Source organism: Drosophila novamexicana, unplaced genomic scaffold, assembly GCF_003285875.2.
Source record: "Drosophila novamexicana strain 15010-1031.04,08,12 unplaced genomic scaffold, DnovRS2.1 tig00000689-arrow-pilon, whole genome shotgun sequence".
Lineage (NCBI taxonomy): Eukaryota > Metazoa > Arthropoda > Insecta > Diptera > Drosophilidae > Drosophila > Drosophila novamexicana.
Genome location: NW_020824818.1, coordinates 1239217 through 1258731, shown reverse-complemented (window position 1 = coordinate 1258731; position 19515 = coordinate 1239217). Strand labels below are relative to the sequence as shown.

At 38.2% G+C, this 19515-nt stretch overlaps 4 protein-coding genes across 5 annotated transcripts; 2 read left to right on the top strand and 2 right to left on the bottom strand.

Moving 5' to 3' along the window:
- Positions 1-1120: 1120 nt before the first annotated feature.
- LOC115763150 lies at positions 1121-8908 on the bottom strand. The gene is made up of 4 exons (XM_030705598.1): positions 8354-8908; positions 6458-7229; positions 2139-2432; positions 1121-2069 (listed from the first exon to the last, which is right to left on the bottom strand). The coding sequence occupies exons 2-4, from the start codon at positions 7115-7117 to the stop codon at positions 1761-1763; spliced, it is 1263 nt and encodes a 420-aa protein (XP_030561458.1). The 5' UTR covers positions 7118-7229; positions 8354-8908; the 3' UTR covers positions 1121-1760.
- A 385-nt stretch (positions 8909-9293) lies between these two features.
- Positions 9294-12833, top strand: LOC115763052 (dTTP/UTP pyrophosphatase). Of its 2 annotated transcripts, XM_030705477.1 has the most exons (5): positions 9294-9310; positions 9442-9558; positions 9620-9864; positions 9918-10064; positions 11685-11982. In XM_030705477.1, the coding sequence occupies exons 2-5, from the start codon at positions 9469-9471 to the stop codon at positions 11827-11829; spliced, it is 627 nt and encodes a 208-aa protein (XP_030561337.1). In that variant the 5' UTR covers positions 9294-9310; positions 9442-9468; the 3' UTR covers positions 11830-11982. The 2 variants fall into 2 exon arrangements, with proteins under 2 accessions (XP_030561337.1, XP_030561338.1); XM_030705478.1 differs by lacking the exons at positions 9294-9310; positions 11685-11982 and adding an exon at positions 12784-12833 and having other exon boundaries at positions 9379-9558.
- On the top strand, positions 12808-15031 carry LOC115763050 (argininosuccinate lyase). Its single transcript, XM_030705475.1, has 3 exons — positions 12808-13588; positions 13963-14363; positions 14666-15031. The coding sequence occupies exons 1-3, from the start codon at positions 12847-12849 to the stop codon at positions 14945-14947; spliced, it is 1425 nt and encodes a 474-aa protein (XP_030561335.1). The 5' UTR covers positions 12808-12846; the 3' UTR covers positions 14948-15031.
- LOC115763051 (23 kDa integral membrane protein) lies at positions 14930-18818 on the bottom strand. Its single transcript, XM_030705476.1, has 5 exons — positions 18801-18818; positions 18572-18711; positions 16480-16668; positions 16247-16417; positions 14930-15558 (listed from the first exon to the last, which is right to left on the bottom strand). Exons 2-5 carry the CDS (start codon positions 18650-18652, stop codon positions 15067-15069), a joined length of 933 nt encoding a protein of 310 aa, XP_030561336.1. The 5' UTR covers positions 18653-18711; positions 18801-18818; the 3' UTR covers positions 14930-15066.
- Positions 18819-19515: the final 697 nt, after the last annotated feature.

The following is a 19515-nucleotide window of genomic DNA, read 5'->3' as shown; positions in this document are numbered from 1 at the left end:
TCAATATAATCTTTGACAAGAGAAAGCACATGGTCTCTTCTAGGGCATTTAGGTTCAAATTGATCAATTAAAATATCATAGAAATATGCTCCATGCCACATTTGCTAAAAACCAATATACCCTTTCTAGCCATTATCAATTGGTTCAGGGCAGTAAAACTTCATATGTTTTAAGAAAATATGAATGAACATTATGTACTCACGCTCTCTCTCGCTCTCCCTCTCACGCTCTCTCTCGGGTGCAAAAGTGCGCCAAATGTAAAAAAGCTTCACACAAAAAATTACATTTTACCACTTATTCAACACAACTTTCACTACTATCCTTATATGACACTATACACAAACTGAGTGTGTTAAACACAGTAATAATATAAAATAATAGTAATAATAAATATAAATTAAATTGCTTGAAAACGATTTTATACACACACGCACAGAATACGACCGATCGCAAGACAGACGCGCACAGACTAAATTGCCTGAATACACTCGCGACCACGCTAAGCGGGCAGTCTCACTAAACAATAACAACTAAGCGGATAAGCGCTTTAGCTCACAACCGATATAACGGGATCAAAAGCGTTACGACCAATAGCGTGCAGGCACACTCTCGCTCTCTGGCGCAGCTCCAAAATGTCAATGCTAGTGATGTGACAGGTAGTGGACGAATTTTGTGGCTGCGTGAGATAATTTCCCATGCTTAAAAAAGTACAGTGTCTACCCTCTGGGTAAATGCTCTAACATGCTAAAGCATGTTGACTGTTGCATACAAACTAATTTGTATATATATATATATAATGTACATTAGGCGCAATTTTTGTAAAGAGCTACATTAATATTAATTTAAAAAGATTTTCCAATATATAATATATAGAAATACGTTAAAAAAGCTATTTATTTGCTCGATTAATTTCTAGCCAAAGAGTTATGTATATGATATAGAAGCGTCTGCTATAGTAGATTCTGGAAAAAACAATAAAATGTTTTCAATAACCCTGTTAGAGCACATATATTCTAACTATTTACTGATTAAAGAAAATAAGAAACTAAAGTTCTTTGTTGCTAAAAAAAAAAATAAGAAATATTCAATTTTTTTTGAGTCAGTTTCAAAGCGTGACACTAATTGTTTTTTTTTTTGTTTTTATTTAAATTGTTTTGCCTAATTTAGTTTATAGTTTTGACATATGCCAACAATTTCTTACATCAACTGTTTGTTCAAGGAAAAGTAATTTGCATTAGGAAAATTTTGTAATCCATTAAAAACAATAGATTTGAATTTTGATCTTGACAATTTTGCATCTAACAACATTCACATTGTTACATTTAAAATTAGCTACAATTGGGTTTAGCTTATGTATATACAATTGTGTTCTAGATTGAATCAAGTAATTAGCTAAGACTTTAACGCTTATTGTAGATTGAATTGAACTAAAGTGTTTAACAAATGGTGTCAGGTAGTTAAGCTAAAAGGGGGAAGTTACGTAAATTGTTAAATAAATTAAAATTATAAATATATGCATAGACAGATATATATATATATATCAATATATATATCTTAATTCTAACTATGAGCGTGTCGAGGTAGGCTGAACAATCTTTGTTAGTTGGAGTTGCTTACAAATAAAGTGTTTGTGTGAGTGTGTCGGTGTGTCTGTGTGTGTGTGTGTGTTTGTGTGTGTATACATATATGCGCTAAGCCTAAATTTCAAAACTTAAAACTGTTACAGCGTCATAGTGCAGTGGTCCCCCCATTTATCTGCTTCAACTTGAGCTGCCATGCCCATTGGCCAGATTTGTGGGCGTTGCGGTGGCTTCCATGACAGGCACTTCAATGGCCGGCGGCGGCGTGGCACCTTTGGCCTTGGCCAGCAGCTGGCGCTGCTCGTAGATCTCGTTGACCAGCTTCTTGACAAACGGATGATTGAATTTGCCCTCCGTCGAGTCAAAGAATTCCTGATGCTTTAGCAGGCAATTGTCGCGCTTCTCATACTCAAACGCCTGCATGACCATATCCAGACGATCCAGATCCTTGACAAACTTGGATTCGGCGCTCTGCGCGTGCTCGTATTCCTATTGCAACATAATACATGATCATTAGTTTGGTTATGGCTAAACAGGTATGTGTGTCTATCGACTCACCTCGAAGAGTTCCATGATGCGTTTGCCGCGCGGCTCAATCAGCTTGCATATATCCTCCATGGCCTTGAATTCCATGGCGCGCTTCTCCTCCTTGGATACACCGCAGAAGGGCGTAATGTCGCCCACCAGACTCTCGGCCAGATCATGCACCAGCGCCAGCTCCATGCAGCGTATCTGGTTCAGACCCTCGCTGCCGTCCAGCAGAAAGGTCAGCATGCTCATCCGATACATGTGACCCGAGATGGACTCGCAGTCATTGACGTCCCGCAGCACCCAGCCGGTGCGTTTGGTGTGCTGGAAAAACAAATAAACCAAATTAATGAATGCTTATAAATAAACAAATAAAACAATCATAAATGTATTATTCCCGATCTGCTTAGATAAGTTTTGGTGATGACATTTCTCCATATATGCTGATTTTACACGCAAATTTTCTTGGTCTTGTATAATCAAATATAAAATTAATCTATATCCAATTAACAGCTTTATTTTCTTAGAATGAATGACAACATTAATCTATCCATGTATATGACAAAAATAGTTTATAGTTATAGTTTAAGTATAACTATTTCAGAACCATAAAAACTTACTCATTGCATTCAGAAAATCTTCCGCTTTATTTAAGGGTCTTTCGGGTTTTTTTAATATCTTGGATTTTTAATGAATTACAGATCTAAAATAAACACACATCTTCTACCTATTTCAAAGATACAACCATCATGTGCGTGGCCCTAAAGTAGCCTATATATATATTTATGTATATTATATATACAAATATATACAACTATGAGCCCCAGCTTTGGAGTGGCTTGTTATCAGAAGCATTAGCTTATCGTATCTGTTATTTGCCGCACTCAGCCACTCGCATTGTTTTATTGGAGAAGTAATAAAAGCCTTATAAAATATATAAGTACGCGTACTTTTATGCCATCTAGCCATGCCTATTTACTATCATTTGGCAGACATTTTTGCATAATAACGATGTTGCTTGTATATTTGCCGATAAGGCACATAGCCTGGCCATAACGTGACTTTCACCTAGTAAGTCTGGCAATTTTAGATAAAACCCATGGGAGATAAGTTGCATTGTTAATTTTAATCACAGAGTCGGGCGGAATTTAATTAAATGCAAATTCAGGAAGTAGAACGTGGCCAACATCTGTGCACCTTGTTTACCGCTTGCTTCTATAAATAAACCCTTCTATAAATAAACCCTTTTATTGATCAAATAGCAACAGCCTAAACAGCCCCCTTTCGTATATGGGTTCAAGTTGAAGGTTGGTCGACCGAAAGGGGGAGGGGGGGGGGGGGTGTCACCGGCTACGCTGTCAGTGCCTCGCTCTACCTGTCTCCCCGCTCTCTCTTTCTCTCTCTGCTTTTCTTTTTAATTAGACAAAGTGCCTGAAGTCTGACTTGTCAAGAGGGGCTGCTGAGGCCTGCAAAAAAGCTATGAAAATCTGTAATTTTATATGAAAGATTTATAATGCAAATATTAAACAAAAGTCTCGGCATTTGTCAAAGGAGTCACACTCAAAAAATTAATGAGTATGCTTCCAATGGAAGAAAATGAAGTCTAGAAATCTAAGAAATTCGATTCATTTCGTTATTTTCTATGAAAACGCTGAATACAATAGGCAAAGGTTTTATGAGTAATTTATGTAGTTAATATATAATAAAATATTGTATTATTCAGGGCTTTAGAAATGGAACCTGATAAATAGAATTACTTATTTATACAATTTTCTACACGATTTGTATAAATAAACAAAATTCAAAAAAAATATATTGGAATAATATATGTATGTCTATAAGAAATGCAATTTAGTACGTCTTCATAGGGTATTTGATCTTCGAAAATAACTCTGCGTCTCTCTCCCATAATATAACATGGCAAATATATCTCAGATATATTTTAACAGACCGATCATGTATTCCGCCTGTTTACAGGGCATTTTCTAGTCGCGCATTAATTGTATTCTTTGTTTCTTTGTCTTCTGAGTAACCCAATATTGCGGTTACGTGTGAGCTCTTATATAGTATATATAACAACAGCTGCTATTCACAGAACCAGAAAATCCCCCAAACCGCCCTTCACCCCCCGCTGAGGCGCACAGCTGTTCTCTCTCTCTCTCTATTGAGATATATAATACGCAAAGATATATTTCGAAATTCTTGAAGGCCAAGATCAAAGTCACAAGTTGCGTTTTCTTCTACGCTCTATATATTTTCTTAAAAGATCTTTACCTATATATATAGACACATATATGAGATATGAATATTTCATTTGCCAAATCGCCTTGCAAATGTTTATATATTTTACAAAATCTGCCTGTCTCAGCCATTTCACAAAATTCCAAATAATTTCACATAAAAACAAAACGAATTTGTTTTTTTTTTTTAGTGCTCACGTGAGCTATTTGGAACTTTGGCTGTGGCCAGAGGCGAAACGCTTTTGCATTTGAAAACGGGGCTCAAAGTTCGATTAGGCGAATTGTCATTGTCGAATCGATGTTCGATTAAATTGCATGCGACACTTCGATAACGCAATGCGACTCGAATTCTCCTGAACCTCATTTGTCATATTGGAATTATCAATTATGCTGATTAGATACCGCAAACAAAAGTGGGAGGGGGACTCAGGGGTGCGAGCAAAGGGGCCTCAACTTGAGCGTGTGTCACCTGGGATATTGCGGTTGGTTTGTGTTTCACGAAAATAGTAATAATAATGAGTGCAGTCGCGCGTGTCCAACCAAATAATACCCTGTACCAAGGTCCAATTGAGCTTTGTTCCAAACACAAATATGCAATCGATATATGTCTAGCAAAGTGGGCAATTTATGGATTAATTACAATAAATATTATTTCAAGTTAATAGGCCCTTCTAATGGGTACAGGGTATAACACAGTCGGTACATACGAAATGCGCACACGAAAGCTCTCATGAAAAGTACAATAAATGCAAAACATACGGCAAAAAAAGCTTCGTATATCTATTTAAATAGATATCTGCTGTACTAAATCTCGACTATATTATTTATGTACATATCTATTTTTCAAAGATGAGAATTTTTGTGGGATACACAGAACCGAAGAAGAGGAAGAAAAGGCAAAACAAATTTTTCATTGTTTTCGCTTTCAGAATTTCAGTTCGAAATAAAATTATGTTTGTTTTTCTGGTCAAATAGATAAACTTTAGAAAACAAATATATTTATATGTTTTGTTTTGGCAAAATCTAAATTTAATATAATTTTTTTTTTTTTAAAGAGGCATATTCCAGTCTAAAACAAGTAAGAGGTTCTAGTCAGGAGCTCCCGACTAGGGGATACCCTGAACCCTCTTCTTCCAACATCAAATGCATATATATATATTCTATTTTAGAAGCTATATGTCAAGCTTGGTGACTAGCTCTTATTATTTACCAAAATTGCCCAAAAAACAGGATATCGATATCGATTTTTATCGATTGCTTGGAAACGGAGTAAGTTATCGATTATCGGAAACAAACTCGATCTGCGCGGGAGCTAGGAGCATCTATATCTAAAATGTCTCTAGCTCTTATAGGTTCTGAGATCCTTGCGTTCATACATACGGACGGACGGACAGACAGACAGACGGACGGACGGACGGACGGACGGACAGACGGACATGGCAAGATCGACTCGGCTATTGATGCTGATCAAGAATATATATACTTTATGGGGTCGGAGTTGCTTCATTCTGCCTGTTACATACATTTGGATTTTGCACAAATACAATATACCCTTATACCCATTTTGAATGGGTTCAGGGTATAAAAAAATAAATAAATAAGTGTGATTTTTGGCTTTTTGTTAAGTATTTCTTGCTTTTAGCACAAATTGCGTTAGCCCAGCTGATGACATTAGACATTTTGTTGCATGCAAATACTTTAGGTTTTTTTTTTAACATTCAAAAAACTTTCACGGTCGAAACCTCAAATTTTCGAAATCGAAAAACACAAGGCCTTGCCCCCCGCACGCCGGCCCGCCGCCCACACACGTTCGACAATTATGTTAGCAAACGGAGCGAAGAGAAGAAGAAAAAACAAAAAATAAAACTAATCTCAGAGTCACGCGATTTTGTGTAGGCGATAAAAACAGTCGAGAAATTAACCGAAAATTACAAAACAAACGAAAATAAAACAGACGAAATATATGGGGGAACGGGCGAAATCACAACAGAAAAAAAAATCAGCTCCTGGAGTTGAAAAATCGATGCGTAGCCCTGAGCAGGCGACTGAAGAAACGGTAGAAGAAACAGGTTTCCTTTTTTTTTTTTTTGGTTTTTTTTTTGCACTCACTTTCAGGTTTCCAATGAGCTCCATAAACTGCAGAATGTCTGCGAGGCCTGTGCTGAAGCAGGGCTTCTTTCCCGCACTGGAGGCTGCGTCGTGGCAGGCGGCGCCGTCGCCAGCAGCTGCCGCAGCAGCTGTTATGCTGCTGCCTTCGCTGGTGGAGATTTCCGCCTGGAGAGGCTCCGCTGCCAGTGAGGACATGGCGAACTTTGTGGTTGTCTGTTGTTGTTGCTGCTGCTGCTGCTGCGGATGCGAGGATTTGGCGTTATTCTCGCTGCGCTGAGTGTGTAGCTGTCGCTGTATGTCCTGGCTGCGCTGCTGCAGTAAATTGCGTACAAATTGCTTTGATAAATTGACAAAGTGCGCCGACTCCGAATTCGATTCGCTCGAACAGCAACCGTGCGCTATCGAAGGCGAATTGTGACTGACGCTGTCGCTGAAGTTGAATTCGCTTGACGGCGCTTGACTAGATTGCTTTGGTATTGCTGTAGTTGTAGCTTCAGCTGCCGCCGATGACGTCACGCCGCGTGTGCTCGCGACGCTGCCGCCGCTGCAGCTGCTGCTGAGTTGCCTAAGGAACTTGTATAGATCAGCAGCGCCACCTACGCTGCTGCCACCCGGCGACGCTGCGGCTGTCGTTTTGATCAATTGCTGTAGTGAGAACATGGTGTGAGAGTAATTCTAGTACTGTGAGCGAGTGCGACGAATTTGTCGTTGAGTGAGCGCGTGATGTTTAGCTACAATGTTGTGGTCGACGCAAACACGTGATGTATGTGTGCTAAAAAAGAGAGAGAGAGAGAGTAACGCGAGAGGGAGAGACAAAGAATTATTAGTTTGTTTATTGCTAGCACAAATGTGGATACAAGTGGATGTATGTATGTATGTATATGTATGTAAGCATGAATGCAGATTTACATGAGCGCATCTGCAATATAATATATGTAGTTTTCAGGCATCGCTGTATTTTTTGGGTCATAGTTTTACAGCATTTTACAGCTAGTTTTTGTTTGTGTGTATTTTGCGAAAAATCAGTTTTTTCTGGAATTTTCAAGCTTGGGTCTACGACAATTCACAGAATTTTTGTTATATACATTTAATTTTCCGGTTTTCACTAGTATTCAATTTTTAGTTGTATTTGCACAGCGCTTGGCTACAAATTTAATAAAACAAAAATAAATTATGCGTTACATTTCCTATTTGGCTCTGGCATCAAAATAACAGGGCGAGGGCTGTTCAAGCAGTTTTTTTTTTGGCTAATTATAATATAAGTGTTTTTTTATTATGTATGTTAATAACAATTTCATTCGCAAAACTATCTTCTGATAAAATGTTTTTTAAAACATTTGTAAAATAATATCAAAATAATTTATTTATTATTTTGACTAAATTTAATTTGTAAATCAGTTTACAATATCAATTTAAGTTCCCGATTTGTAATTATTAATGAAAAACAAGATTAGTTGTATAAATATATATATTTATAAATAATTTAATAAACCTTAATCATCATTCATCGACAACCTACTTTCGTTTTCTACTAGTTAGACTGTAGCTATTTTAAATTCCCTACATATTAAGCTTTGGGAAGTGAAATTTCCCTATTATTAAAAATTTCCCTTGCATCAACTGTGGTAAGACGGTTTACAACTTTTGAAGCAGCCCGCACCTCAGACATTACACGCAAAATTTACGTTGAATGACGCGGGCGAATGATGTTTACGCAATATTTGGAATTTGGCACACAAAAAAGTCGCTGACACAAATAAACAAATATTTGTTGTTTTTATTGTTGATTAAAGGCACAATTATTGGGATTTAACAATTAATATGCTTATCTTATACATATGCAATTGTATGTGTGCACTCATTTTTTTTTTTTTGTTTGAAGGTTCTATCACCAACCTTGCAAAAGCGGCTGCCCCAGACTTGAACTTTGTTCTGGGCGAGGGAGGCGAGGAAGCGGCGAGAACCGACGGCTCGCGTGCGCCTTGTGACTGCGGCGGCGTCACTTCAAGGTAACGATGTCGGACAGCGACGTCGACGCTGGCGTTTTTCGGGAGGGGGGCTTTATTGTTATTATTGTTGTGTGGGCACGTAGGCAAGAGCTCTGCCGCTGCTTAGCTGTAAATGTTGACTAACGGAAAATGCGGTCGCCACAGCGGAACTTTGAATTTGACAATGGGGCAGCGACAGCGACGGCGTCGGCGACAATTAAAAATATCACTAAGCTAATACAGACACACACACAAACACACCGCCATACACACATGTACACAAGCGAAATTCATGCTACTTCTTCATTATGTTTCGGGTCTTATTTCTATGCACTTGTCTTTATATCAAGGCAACTCGGTTGTTAATTCACGTACGGCTGCAGCAGCCAACGGCTAACGGTAAAATTTTCACTCGCCTGTCGCGAGTAGAATTATTCTCTTTAAGCAATTGCACAACAAATGATTTTTGGCAAACTAACTCGCGCGGCGCCGCCGAGTAGGTTCGCGTCGCTTGAAATCGACCGATAAATTGTGGCGGCCGCTCGATTTTCCGCTGCAACGTTTTTGGTACGCTGCTAAAATATAAACGAAAATAACTTAAGACTTCCCTCAAAATGTATGACAATTTTAATTAATCTGCACCTTATTAAATAAATAGTAGTAATATTAAGAGTTATTCGTTCTGCGTGTTAAATTCATCAAGGTATTGTTTTCCATATTATTCCATACTGACAATCCAAGCTATAGTATGGTACGTTATATATGGTACTATGATAACATAAGTTTATAACTTAAAAAAACCTTTAAAACTAATTCCAACTCCAATTCCTTGACTATTGCAAAATATTTATACGTTTTGCTGAAGGTATGTTAGTATAAATACTGCGAATCCAAATTTTAGTATATTTTTATCAGTTATCGATAAGTCTAAAATGCATTATTGTGCACACTGTTTTGTTTTGTATTGTTGCCGATCTTGCCGCGCTTTTTCTTCAGTGAGATATAAATTAATTGTTATAAACAATGTTGGCGCCCATTAAACATTTGCTGAGCAATTACCGCATTGTCCTAGCCAGCGGCTCGCCACGCCGCCAGGAACTGGTTCAAATGTTGGCAAGTGTTTCGATTGCCAACGCATTTCATGTACTAAAACTCAATAATATGTGTTATGCAGGGTCTGAATGCGGAGCTGTGCCCCTCCACGTTCGAGGAGAATCTGGACGTGGCGGACTTTAAAGAGTTCTCCGACTACATAGAGGCCACCGCGCTGGGCAAGGCGGAGGAGGTGTTCCAGCGCTTGAGCGGCGTGGACGACAGCAAAAAACTGCTAGTGATAGCGGCCGACACGATGGTCACCCTGGGCAAGGAGATCTATGGCAAGCCCAAGGACGCAGCCGATGCTGTGCGCATGTTGACCAAGTATGGTTTAACCTGTGCCCCAATCAAAATCCACTTATGTCCACACTTTGCAGCCTTTCTGGCGCCTGCAATCGCGTCTTTACGGGCGTCGTCTTCAAGCATGCGCAAGGCGTGCGCAAATTTACGGAAACCGCCGACGTTTATTTTGGCCAACTAACGGAGGCGCAGATTCAATGCTATGTGGACAGCGGTGACCCACTGTAAGTGGAACCAAAAAGAAAAAACTTATTAAGATACCCTGTACCCGTCCTCGGGCTGCCATAACAAACACTCAAACTTCCTTATAGTGGCGTCTCCCAATGCTGCTAAAAAACCTCTTGATAGATTATATATTTCAATAATTGAGTGTCTAGATATTCATATTATATATCTGGTATTGACGGATTCGTACAGATGCACAGACAGGCGAACATTGCTAGATCGACTCGGTTCGTCGTCCTGATGAAGAATATGTATACAGAGATTATGGAATTAGTTCATTTGTTAGTTACGCACAATTCCATCAATACATTATACAAATACCAATATGTCTATAGGGTATAGAAACAGAGTGGTCTAGCAAGCAGTATCCGACTAGTAGTTTCTCTGTACCCCTCATCATAGAACCCATAGATCCCATGGAACGAAAACATGCACAACAAGTTTGTAGCGATAGTTATTCACGCTGCTTTCAGAGATAAACGAGCATAATTGTCATATGCTGGTCATATGCTGACAAGGGAAAAGATTATTGTATCTGTTATCTATTTCACTCCCACTTAAAAACATTGCCCTCATTTGCTCTCCAATAGATATTTTATATGCATGTATGTACTTCGTCTGATTGCTTCCCTTTCGAGTGCGGAGTAATGTGGACTAAATAAAGTGTTTTGTCACGTCGACTTGCAAATTTTTGGTTTCACCTATATATTGCTGATGTGGGTAGCTAATCGAATGCATGATAACATTTACGGGTCGAGCATGAACGGACCTTTTCCCACGTTTGAGCATGCATTATATTATTTGTTTGCCATTGTGGTTTTGCTGACTGTCTATCCCCATTACGAAAATAACCTAGCCATTAACGCATAAAATATAAAAACAGTTTAAGCTATATCTATGAAAAGGTATTTAATCTTTGGCGCGCCGAAGATAGCTGTTATTTTTTGTTATTTTTAACTATATTGACACTTGAACACTAGCCTACATACATGTGTATGTATGTATACATTACTAGCTAATTTTGTCGCAGTCAAATTTTTGCCACCCTCGGAAAATCGAAATTAACCTACGTAAAACTTTAAAAATAGGGGGGGGGGGGGGGGGGTCCATCGGACTGAAATTTCGCCCATAAAAGCGCAGAGTCTTGTTTTCCACATAGCTCGGTGGATTTTCCGAAATGTGGGAAATGTGTATTAAATGAATTTTCTTCTTTATCTTTGAAATTAGTATGAAACATGTATAAAATAAAGTTATGGTCAGTCGGCCAATGAGTTAGTCAGGGCAAACTGTGTTATTATATATGTATATAGGTAGGACTTGGATTTAAAGCTTTGAAAAAGCCCTTCGCGAAAAGTTTGTTTGCCTGTGTAAGTGCAAGTACGCGATACATTTTGTTTACCTTTAATTGACTGCCTGGTCGAAGCCAAATATGTGAGGATTTGAACGAATCGGAATAACTTCCAAAAAAGCCACAGACATCGCACCTCATTTATCATCCACTCATTGAAGAACAACTCACAGGCCCTTAACAGTGCCCAAGACCGATTCTATGTATTGCATGCTTAGTGGTAATTGATTCAAAGATTTGGAAGCTCATCTCTGCTTCTCTCCCGATGCAGCGACAAAGCAGGCGCCTATGGCGTTCAGGGTCCTGGAGGCGCTTTGATACGCCGCATTGATGGTGACTTTTACTGTGTCATGGGTCTGCCATTGAATCGTCTGTGCTGTGAGCTGAACAAATTGTTTCTGGAGGATCTAAAGTAGCTGCAAACAAATATCGTCAGTCGCGCTTATCACAATCCACATCTGTAATCTTGCACGTCAGAGGCTATACTTAAAGTGCAGGTGGTCTATGTATGTAGTTGATAAGGCGTTGTATTTGTGTTTTTAATTGTTTGTTTTTGTTTGCTTGTAGACTAAGTCAAGAGTACAAATTAAAAAAATAACAAAAAATAGCGGCGTTTTTTTTGGGTTCCCCTTACACATAAAGTCAAAGTGATGTGTCAATTTTGCTTTGCTAGGTGCACAGTGGTTGAAGTACATTCATAAAGGGGTCGTATATATTTATGTTGCATTATTATTATTTTTGTAAGCAAGAAATTTGTTATAAAAATTCAATGTTAAATTTATGGATAGAATTTTAATATTTTGCAATAAGAATATCAACAAATATCAAAATTTATGAAAGTGCATTCTTGTGAACAGTAAATTTTATATTTATAATTAAGCTTTTTCTATTGTTATTTAAATCAGTGAAGAAAAAAAGTTATTTTTATTGTTTATAGGTCGAAGATATGACTACAAACATAAATATTAAAGTCATTATTTTCATATTAGTTGGTAAAAAAAAGAGTTTTTTTTAATGTGCATATCAAGTAGCAAGATAATTAAAAAAATGTTTAAAAATATTTCTTTACCTTAATAATTTTAATTTAAAGCAATATTTAAGTACAATTTTAAATTAAATTTGTTAAATTTTTATGCAAATGCACAACAACTGCAAGTTATGTGGAAGAAAAAAACCAAACAAATTATTTTTAACCACTGTGCTCGCGTTTCTTCAACTAAAAACGTCGCATCATTTTGACTCTATCGTTTAAACAAGCGGCCATAAAGTCATTTGGAAAAGTAACGTATATTTTCAAAGATAAGGCCATGATTATACAAACCAACGAAGCACAATAAATCGAAAATATATACACGATTATTTTTTTATAGAATTAAATAACATGAGCTGCTCGCATTCAGTGCACAATCGTCAACGCGAAGCAACACAGCAAAATGACGCAGAAGCCGCAAGAAAACCAAAGCCACAACTCCTACAAGCTGTGGGGTGGACGTTTCAGTGAGAAAACCAACGAGGCGTTGCAAGAGCTGAACAACAGTCTGCCCCAAGATGCCCGACTATATGCAGATGATTTGGATGCGAGCAAGGCCTATGCGGAGGCGCTGATGCGTGCGGGTCATTTGAATGCCATCGAATGCGATAAGCTGGTCAAGAGTCTGGAGATAATACGTTACGATTGGGTCGAGCGTCTCGTCAAGTTTGAGCCCAGCGACGAGGATGTTCACACAGTGAACGAGCGCCTGCTGGTGGCACTGACCGGCGAGCTGGGCAAACGCCTGCACACGGGACGCAGCCGCAATGACCAGGTGGTCACCGACATGAAGCTCTGGCTGCGCAAGGCCATACGCGAGACGCTGGGCCGCCTGCGTCTGCTGATTGAATCGATTGTGTCGCAATCCGAGTCGCATCTAGGCGTGCTTATGCCAGGCTATACGCACCTGCAGCGCGCACAGCCCGTTCAATTCTCGCACTGGCTACTCTCGCACGCTTTCGCTCTGCGCGAGGATTGCCAACGCCTGGCTGAGCTGCGGGATCGCTCAAATGTTTTGCCACTGGGTAGCGGTGCCGTTGCCGGCAATCCTTTGGGCATTGATCGCATTTGGCTGGCGGAGCGTCTTGGTTTTGCTGCAGTTACGGGCAATAGCATGCATGCAGTGGGAGATCGCGATTTTGTAGGTGAGTGTCTCAGTGTCTGTTGGGCTTGGTGAAACTCATGAAAATCGTATAGAAAGGCGGCAGTTCTCTACATTAAAATTATATACCACAAATATATAAAAATCTCTCACAAATACATGAAAATCACGTAGGAGGGCGATTTTCATAGGAGAAGGAAATATGAATTTTAATAAGTTATACAAATTCAATTCAATTCAGATCGATTTGGTAAATATAAATATTTCGGAGTAAGGGTACTTGTTGATAAAGTAAAATAAATTTGATGTATTTAGATAAGTCTCCATTCTGCAATATATATTTGCCCAACAAATGCCCACTGCTATTTTAGAGATAACTATTTAATATTATTAATACCCTCTGCTTTGTCTTTGTAGTTGACTTTATCTACTGCTGTTCAATGGTTAGCCTGCATCTATCTAGACTTGCCGAGGATCTCATTATTTACAGCACCAAGGAATTTGATTTTATCAAAATCGCAGATAGTTTCTCAAGCGGAAGCAGTTTAATGCCACAGAAACGCAATCCGGACAGTCTGGAGCTAATACGCGGCATCTCTGGTCTGATTACATCCAATCTGACAGGCATTATGATTACCATCAAGGGCACGCCCTCTACCTATAATAAGGATTTGCAATTCGACAAGCAATACTGCTTTCAGGCCTTCGATAAGCTCTCGCAGAGTCTGGATGTGGCTGTGGGTGTGATAGAAACCATGCAAGTGCGGCGAGATCAATTGGAAGCGGCGCTCAGCTCAGATATGTTAGCCACCGATTGGGTGAGTTGAGACTGTTTACTATTATTCATATATTGCCCGGCTTTTCCCTTGTCCGCCCGCTAGTTTGATTTTCCCAAAATGCATTTTCAAGATTTACAAGTTGAAACCTAAGCTTAATGCTTATTGAAAGTGAAAATAGAACTGTCTACCCAGTTTCCAACCAAAGTTGTTGGGTATTCCTCAAAATAATGAACTTGTCTTAAGGGGATTTTAACAGAGTTTTTAAAAAAAAGCCTAAATGCGGTTTTGCCTATGCGTTGCCTTTTATAAATGCATAAATATCTACTATTTTTTACTGTAAGGCCTACTATCTGGTGCGTAAGGGCGTGCCGTTCCGGGAGGCTCATCATCATATTGGACGCGTGGTCACACTGGCGGAGCAACGGGGCGTGGACATAACAGAGGTGCCGCTAGGTGAACTGCAGCAGATTTGTGCCGCCTTTGGCGCGGATATTGCCAGCGTGGCGGACTATGGCTACAATGTGCAACAATATGATGCGATTGGAGGCACCTCCACCGCCAGCATTACCGAGCAGCTGCGTCTGCTCAAGAATTTAGACAAACAATTGCGCCAGCAGTCCTAGAACAAAGTCTGGAACTGATTTGTTTTATTTGACTTTCGCTTTGGCTTCAGTTATTTAACAAATTATATATTTTACATTATATCATTCATGTTGTTGTTATTGTTGTCGCTATTGTGCCTCTAGTTGACGCTGGGACTCTGGGGTGTGTAGGTATAGGGTTCCTGTGTGCCCAGCACGTTGCTATTCTCGAGCTGCTGGTAGCCGCACATCGCTGAATTGGCCGGCAGACCGACCTTGCCGCCAGAGATGAGCACGCTGAGGCTCTGTTGTAGCTGCCAGCGGCGTGCCTCGCGTATGGACTTGTTGCGACGCAGCGTCTTGGCCAGCATGAAGGCACAGAGTACACCCAGCAGCTGCACAAAGGCCACTGTGGTGGCTCCGGTGGCTATCAGCATGGCGCTCTGTGACAATATGAAGCTCATCTTGTTGAAGCAGCCGTATTCGTAGGGCTGCAGGCAGTTCACCTCGTTGTTATCGTTGGGATCCTCGGCCAGGCTGCCACAGCACGAGATTGGCACCACCACATCATCCGAATCGAGATGGGTCATGTTGTTGTTGGGTGAATAGTTGTCCTTCCAGTCATCGGGACTAATAACTCCGCAGCAGCCCAACTGAAAACAAAATTAGGATTCTTCATAATTATAAATTTTCAAAAATACTTAATATGTAAATGAAGTTAAATATACATTTAAAGTAAAGATTGAGATGTTGTCAATTGAGCTGAATTTCATTCTTATAAACAGTTTATTATAATTTTAACAAATATAAAATGTTTTAGGAAAATTTGTTCACTATTAAACAGCTACCTGCATAAAGCTTTTAGTTTTATTTTCATACTCAAAATCTTTCATAAAAACCGGTTATTAAAAAGATTTCATTCAATTTCTTAAATAATAAATTGTTTAGCAAATTGCTAAATTTCAGAAAATATATTGAGTGTAAAAATGTTTAAATAATTGTAATGTTTCAACAAAAAACTTTTTTTTTTTAATTTATAAATTTGCAAAAAATATGATCACAATAATTAAAGGCTTTTAAAAAGCATGCCTTATACCTTAATAATTTATATCTGAATAACCAGAATCTAAAAAAAAGTTTGGAAAATTCAAATTATCTTTTTTAAAGAATAGTTATTAAAATTATGATAAAATGTTAAAAATTCTATAGGAAAATAAATTTGTAAAGTTCTGAGCAAACTATTCAACTAAAGTATTTAAGACAAAAGATAAGTTCGCCTCAAATAATATTCTTTCATTTTATGTATGTACATATATATGAGAAGCTTTCAGTTATACTTACACCGGATTGCATAAAGTCCACTCCGGCGGCAACATTGCTATCCGTTTCGTAGTTGACCACGGCCTCGTTCATGGTGCGCATCAGCATTTCGCGCACCTGTGATTGCATCACAAAGGCGGCAATGGCCGCCGACACCTCCAGTATGAAGACCAGGAACAGGCATACACCATACTGCAGAACGGTTGCTTAAATCGTTACAAGTTCAGTGTTGAAATCAGCAGTGCACCACTCACCAGATTAATCACCATAACGCTCTCCTTGACCGCTCCATAGGCGCCCAGTGTGGCAACGGCAATCAGTATGAATCCAATGGCAATCAAGAGCGCGGGCGGTGACGAGAAGTGTCCATCAATAAAGAGACTAAAGTCACCGAAAATCGCCTGAATGGTGGAACCTACCATGATCAGCAGTATAGCAGTCAGCTGCGAATAGCAAAAAAAAAAATAATATAAGAAACTGCAAATTCAGTTAGCAATTGCATGCCAAGTCAAGTGAGGATGTGGCATTTGTACCAAGATTCACTGCCAGATTTATCTAATGCATTGTTTTGGGCTGAGCGGGGGTTGAGAGCTAAGCCTTTATATGCTCAAAATAACCTTTTTTTTATAAAAATAATTAAAAATATAATACTCTGAACCCATTAAATATGGGTAAAACCCGTATGATAGTTTTGTGCAAATAGTTTTCACCCCATAAAGTATATATATTTTTAGTCAGCATCGATAGCCGAGTCGATCTAGCTATGTCCATATATCTGTCCGTATGTTTGAACGCGTCGATCTCAGAACCTATTAAGGCTAGAGACTACGATAATCGTTTCAATACAAATCGATATTATTCGAGTAAATCTTAAGAGCTTGATGTTTAACTCCCTAAAAGAACCTTAAACACTATTTGTGTAAATAGGAAATTAAAAGCCTAAAAATAACGTTGAAATATATTTAAGCTTCTTTTATAATTTTCTTGAAATGTGTCCTCAGATATTAGGTGAGGCTCATTAGCAATTTGAATCTCTTTAATATTTAAAGACTAAAAAAAAAATGTTTAAAAATTATTAAAATTATTTAAAATAATTATTTAATTTGATTCAGTATTTAAAGAGCTATTTGATATTATTCAACACTCCCACAGCTGTTTCAGCCTTAATTCAAATTGTGGTTACTTCATTTGGGAAATTACTCAGCTAGTAAGTTGGTATACCCCATTTGATATATATTTTGATTCACTTTGATGACTGTTATAATGATAAATATAATAAAAAGCTGATCATACGAATGAATAGATAACAAAGAAAATTTCCAAATAATGAAGCATTATTTTTGTAAAATAGATAATGAGACAATGGAAACTCATTCACTGAAAAACGAACTTTAAATTTAGATTATAATATTAAGACAAAAAAGTGTTGTAAAATGCAGTAAAGGTTTTTTAAAATCTTTCGGAACGTGAAATTAAAAGTGCTTCCATGAATAATAAGTAATATTTAACGCCGGTCTGGCAGCTGTTTTTTTGGACTGTGTAAATAATTGCGTCAGATAATTAAAAAAAAAAACCTTGGAGCATACTCATACTGGTACTAGAGCTGCGCTCTTCGAGAGTTCTGTTCCTGTCCTAATTATCTTATCTGAATGCGCTGAGTGGGCACAAGGGTACAAATATTTGTACTCTGGCTACATATATATTTATATTAATGAGTGTACATAACTTTTGATCGGAAGTACAGTTCGAGAAGAAGTTTCCATTCTCAGAGAAGCCAAGTAAAATATTGTACAGATAGGAAAAGTGAATTTCTAATGTAAAATAATACACAAAACGAAAAGGTGACAGTATATATAATACATATTCTTTAGTTATTCATTTGTCTCAAAAGGCACGTATATCTTTGTGAGCTTTTCAGTTACATTGACAATATTTCTGGGATTGGGCCCATCGTTTGCTGACAATTCATAAGTAAGTATACTAGTACTTAGCACTAATAGAAGTTATCTGCATTCTGAAGAAACGTAAGTCAAGTGTCTGCTGAGCGAAGTTTATTTGTTTGAAATAAGAAAAACAAACTGGCACTTGACCCGCTTCTCTTTTTCAATTCTCTTTGCTTCTCCGAGCTAATGTGAGTTTGTACAACTGAACAATTCACACACGTTATATGATTCACAAACACCACGAAAATTGCTCAACTACTGATAAGCGCAAAACAAGAAAAAAGAAGCATTTATTATCAGCGCTTTGATATATATTTTTTGTTCAAAGTGGAAATCAAAATGGCGTCGTTTTTCAAATTATGAATCATGAAATGTGAGTTTCGATCGTTTTTGAAAAACTCACCGCGAACATAAAGCTCACTATGATGAGCATATATTTGGCGCAGCGCATTCCGGAATTTAATTCCAGCTCCCGATTCGCCATTTTGCTTGTTTCTTTTATATTTGTTTTTAATAGTTTTAAAGCTGTTCCGAGGGTGTCCGCTGCAAAGTGTTAATTATATAGTATTTAATAATTTTTCTCAATTTTTTTTGTTGTTCGTTTTTTGTTGTTATGTTCCCACAAAACGTACTTTAACTTTTGCTGGCTACACGTTGACTGAGCGGCCCCCGAACGGGAACGTTGCCAGTTGCAAGCGCCAAACGGTTCTCGGCTCTCGGCCAATTCGCCCGCTATTCTCTCCGTCTCTCACTCTCAGCCAACTAACTGCCTCTCGTTTTAACGCTTTTTTATATGTAACATTCAAGTCGCTTATCAGCCAATAAATGTTCATTGTTTTTACTCAATGTACTAGATAAAAGTCAGCGATAAGATTATGCCCCAATTCATTACATTTTGCAATAAAATGTTAAATTAGCTACAGTGAATATATTAGAATTTTCCTCGCTCTCTTTAAATGCATATATGTATATATAACTTGGTGAAATCCATAGTAAATACAAACGTCATTCAAGTTTTTCTACAATTAAAAATTGTAACTATTCCAAGTGCAAGGTCGTTTGGCTGGTGGGTGGAGCGGGGCGTTGAGCATGTGCTATATCGATTCTATATCTAAATTTTAATGAGTCAACGGCTATGCTTTATCGATTTTTTAATAATACCGCACCCACCGAATAGTTTTCAATTATTCATTCGCTGTGGTCATGCATAGACTGTTTGTTGGGCATTCGTTTATATGCTAAAATAATATTCTAGAGCTGTCTGGCAATTTCGTTGAGTAACTACGCAAATATTAAAAAAAAAAGTTTATTATAGGGTTCTCTAAAAAGATAAAAGCCTAATAAAAT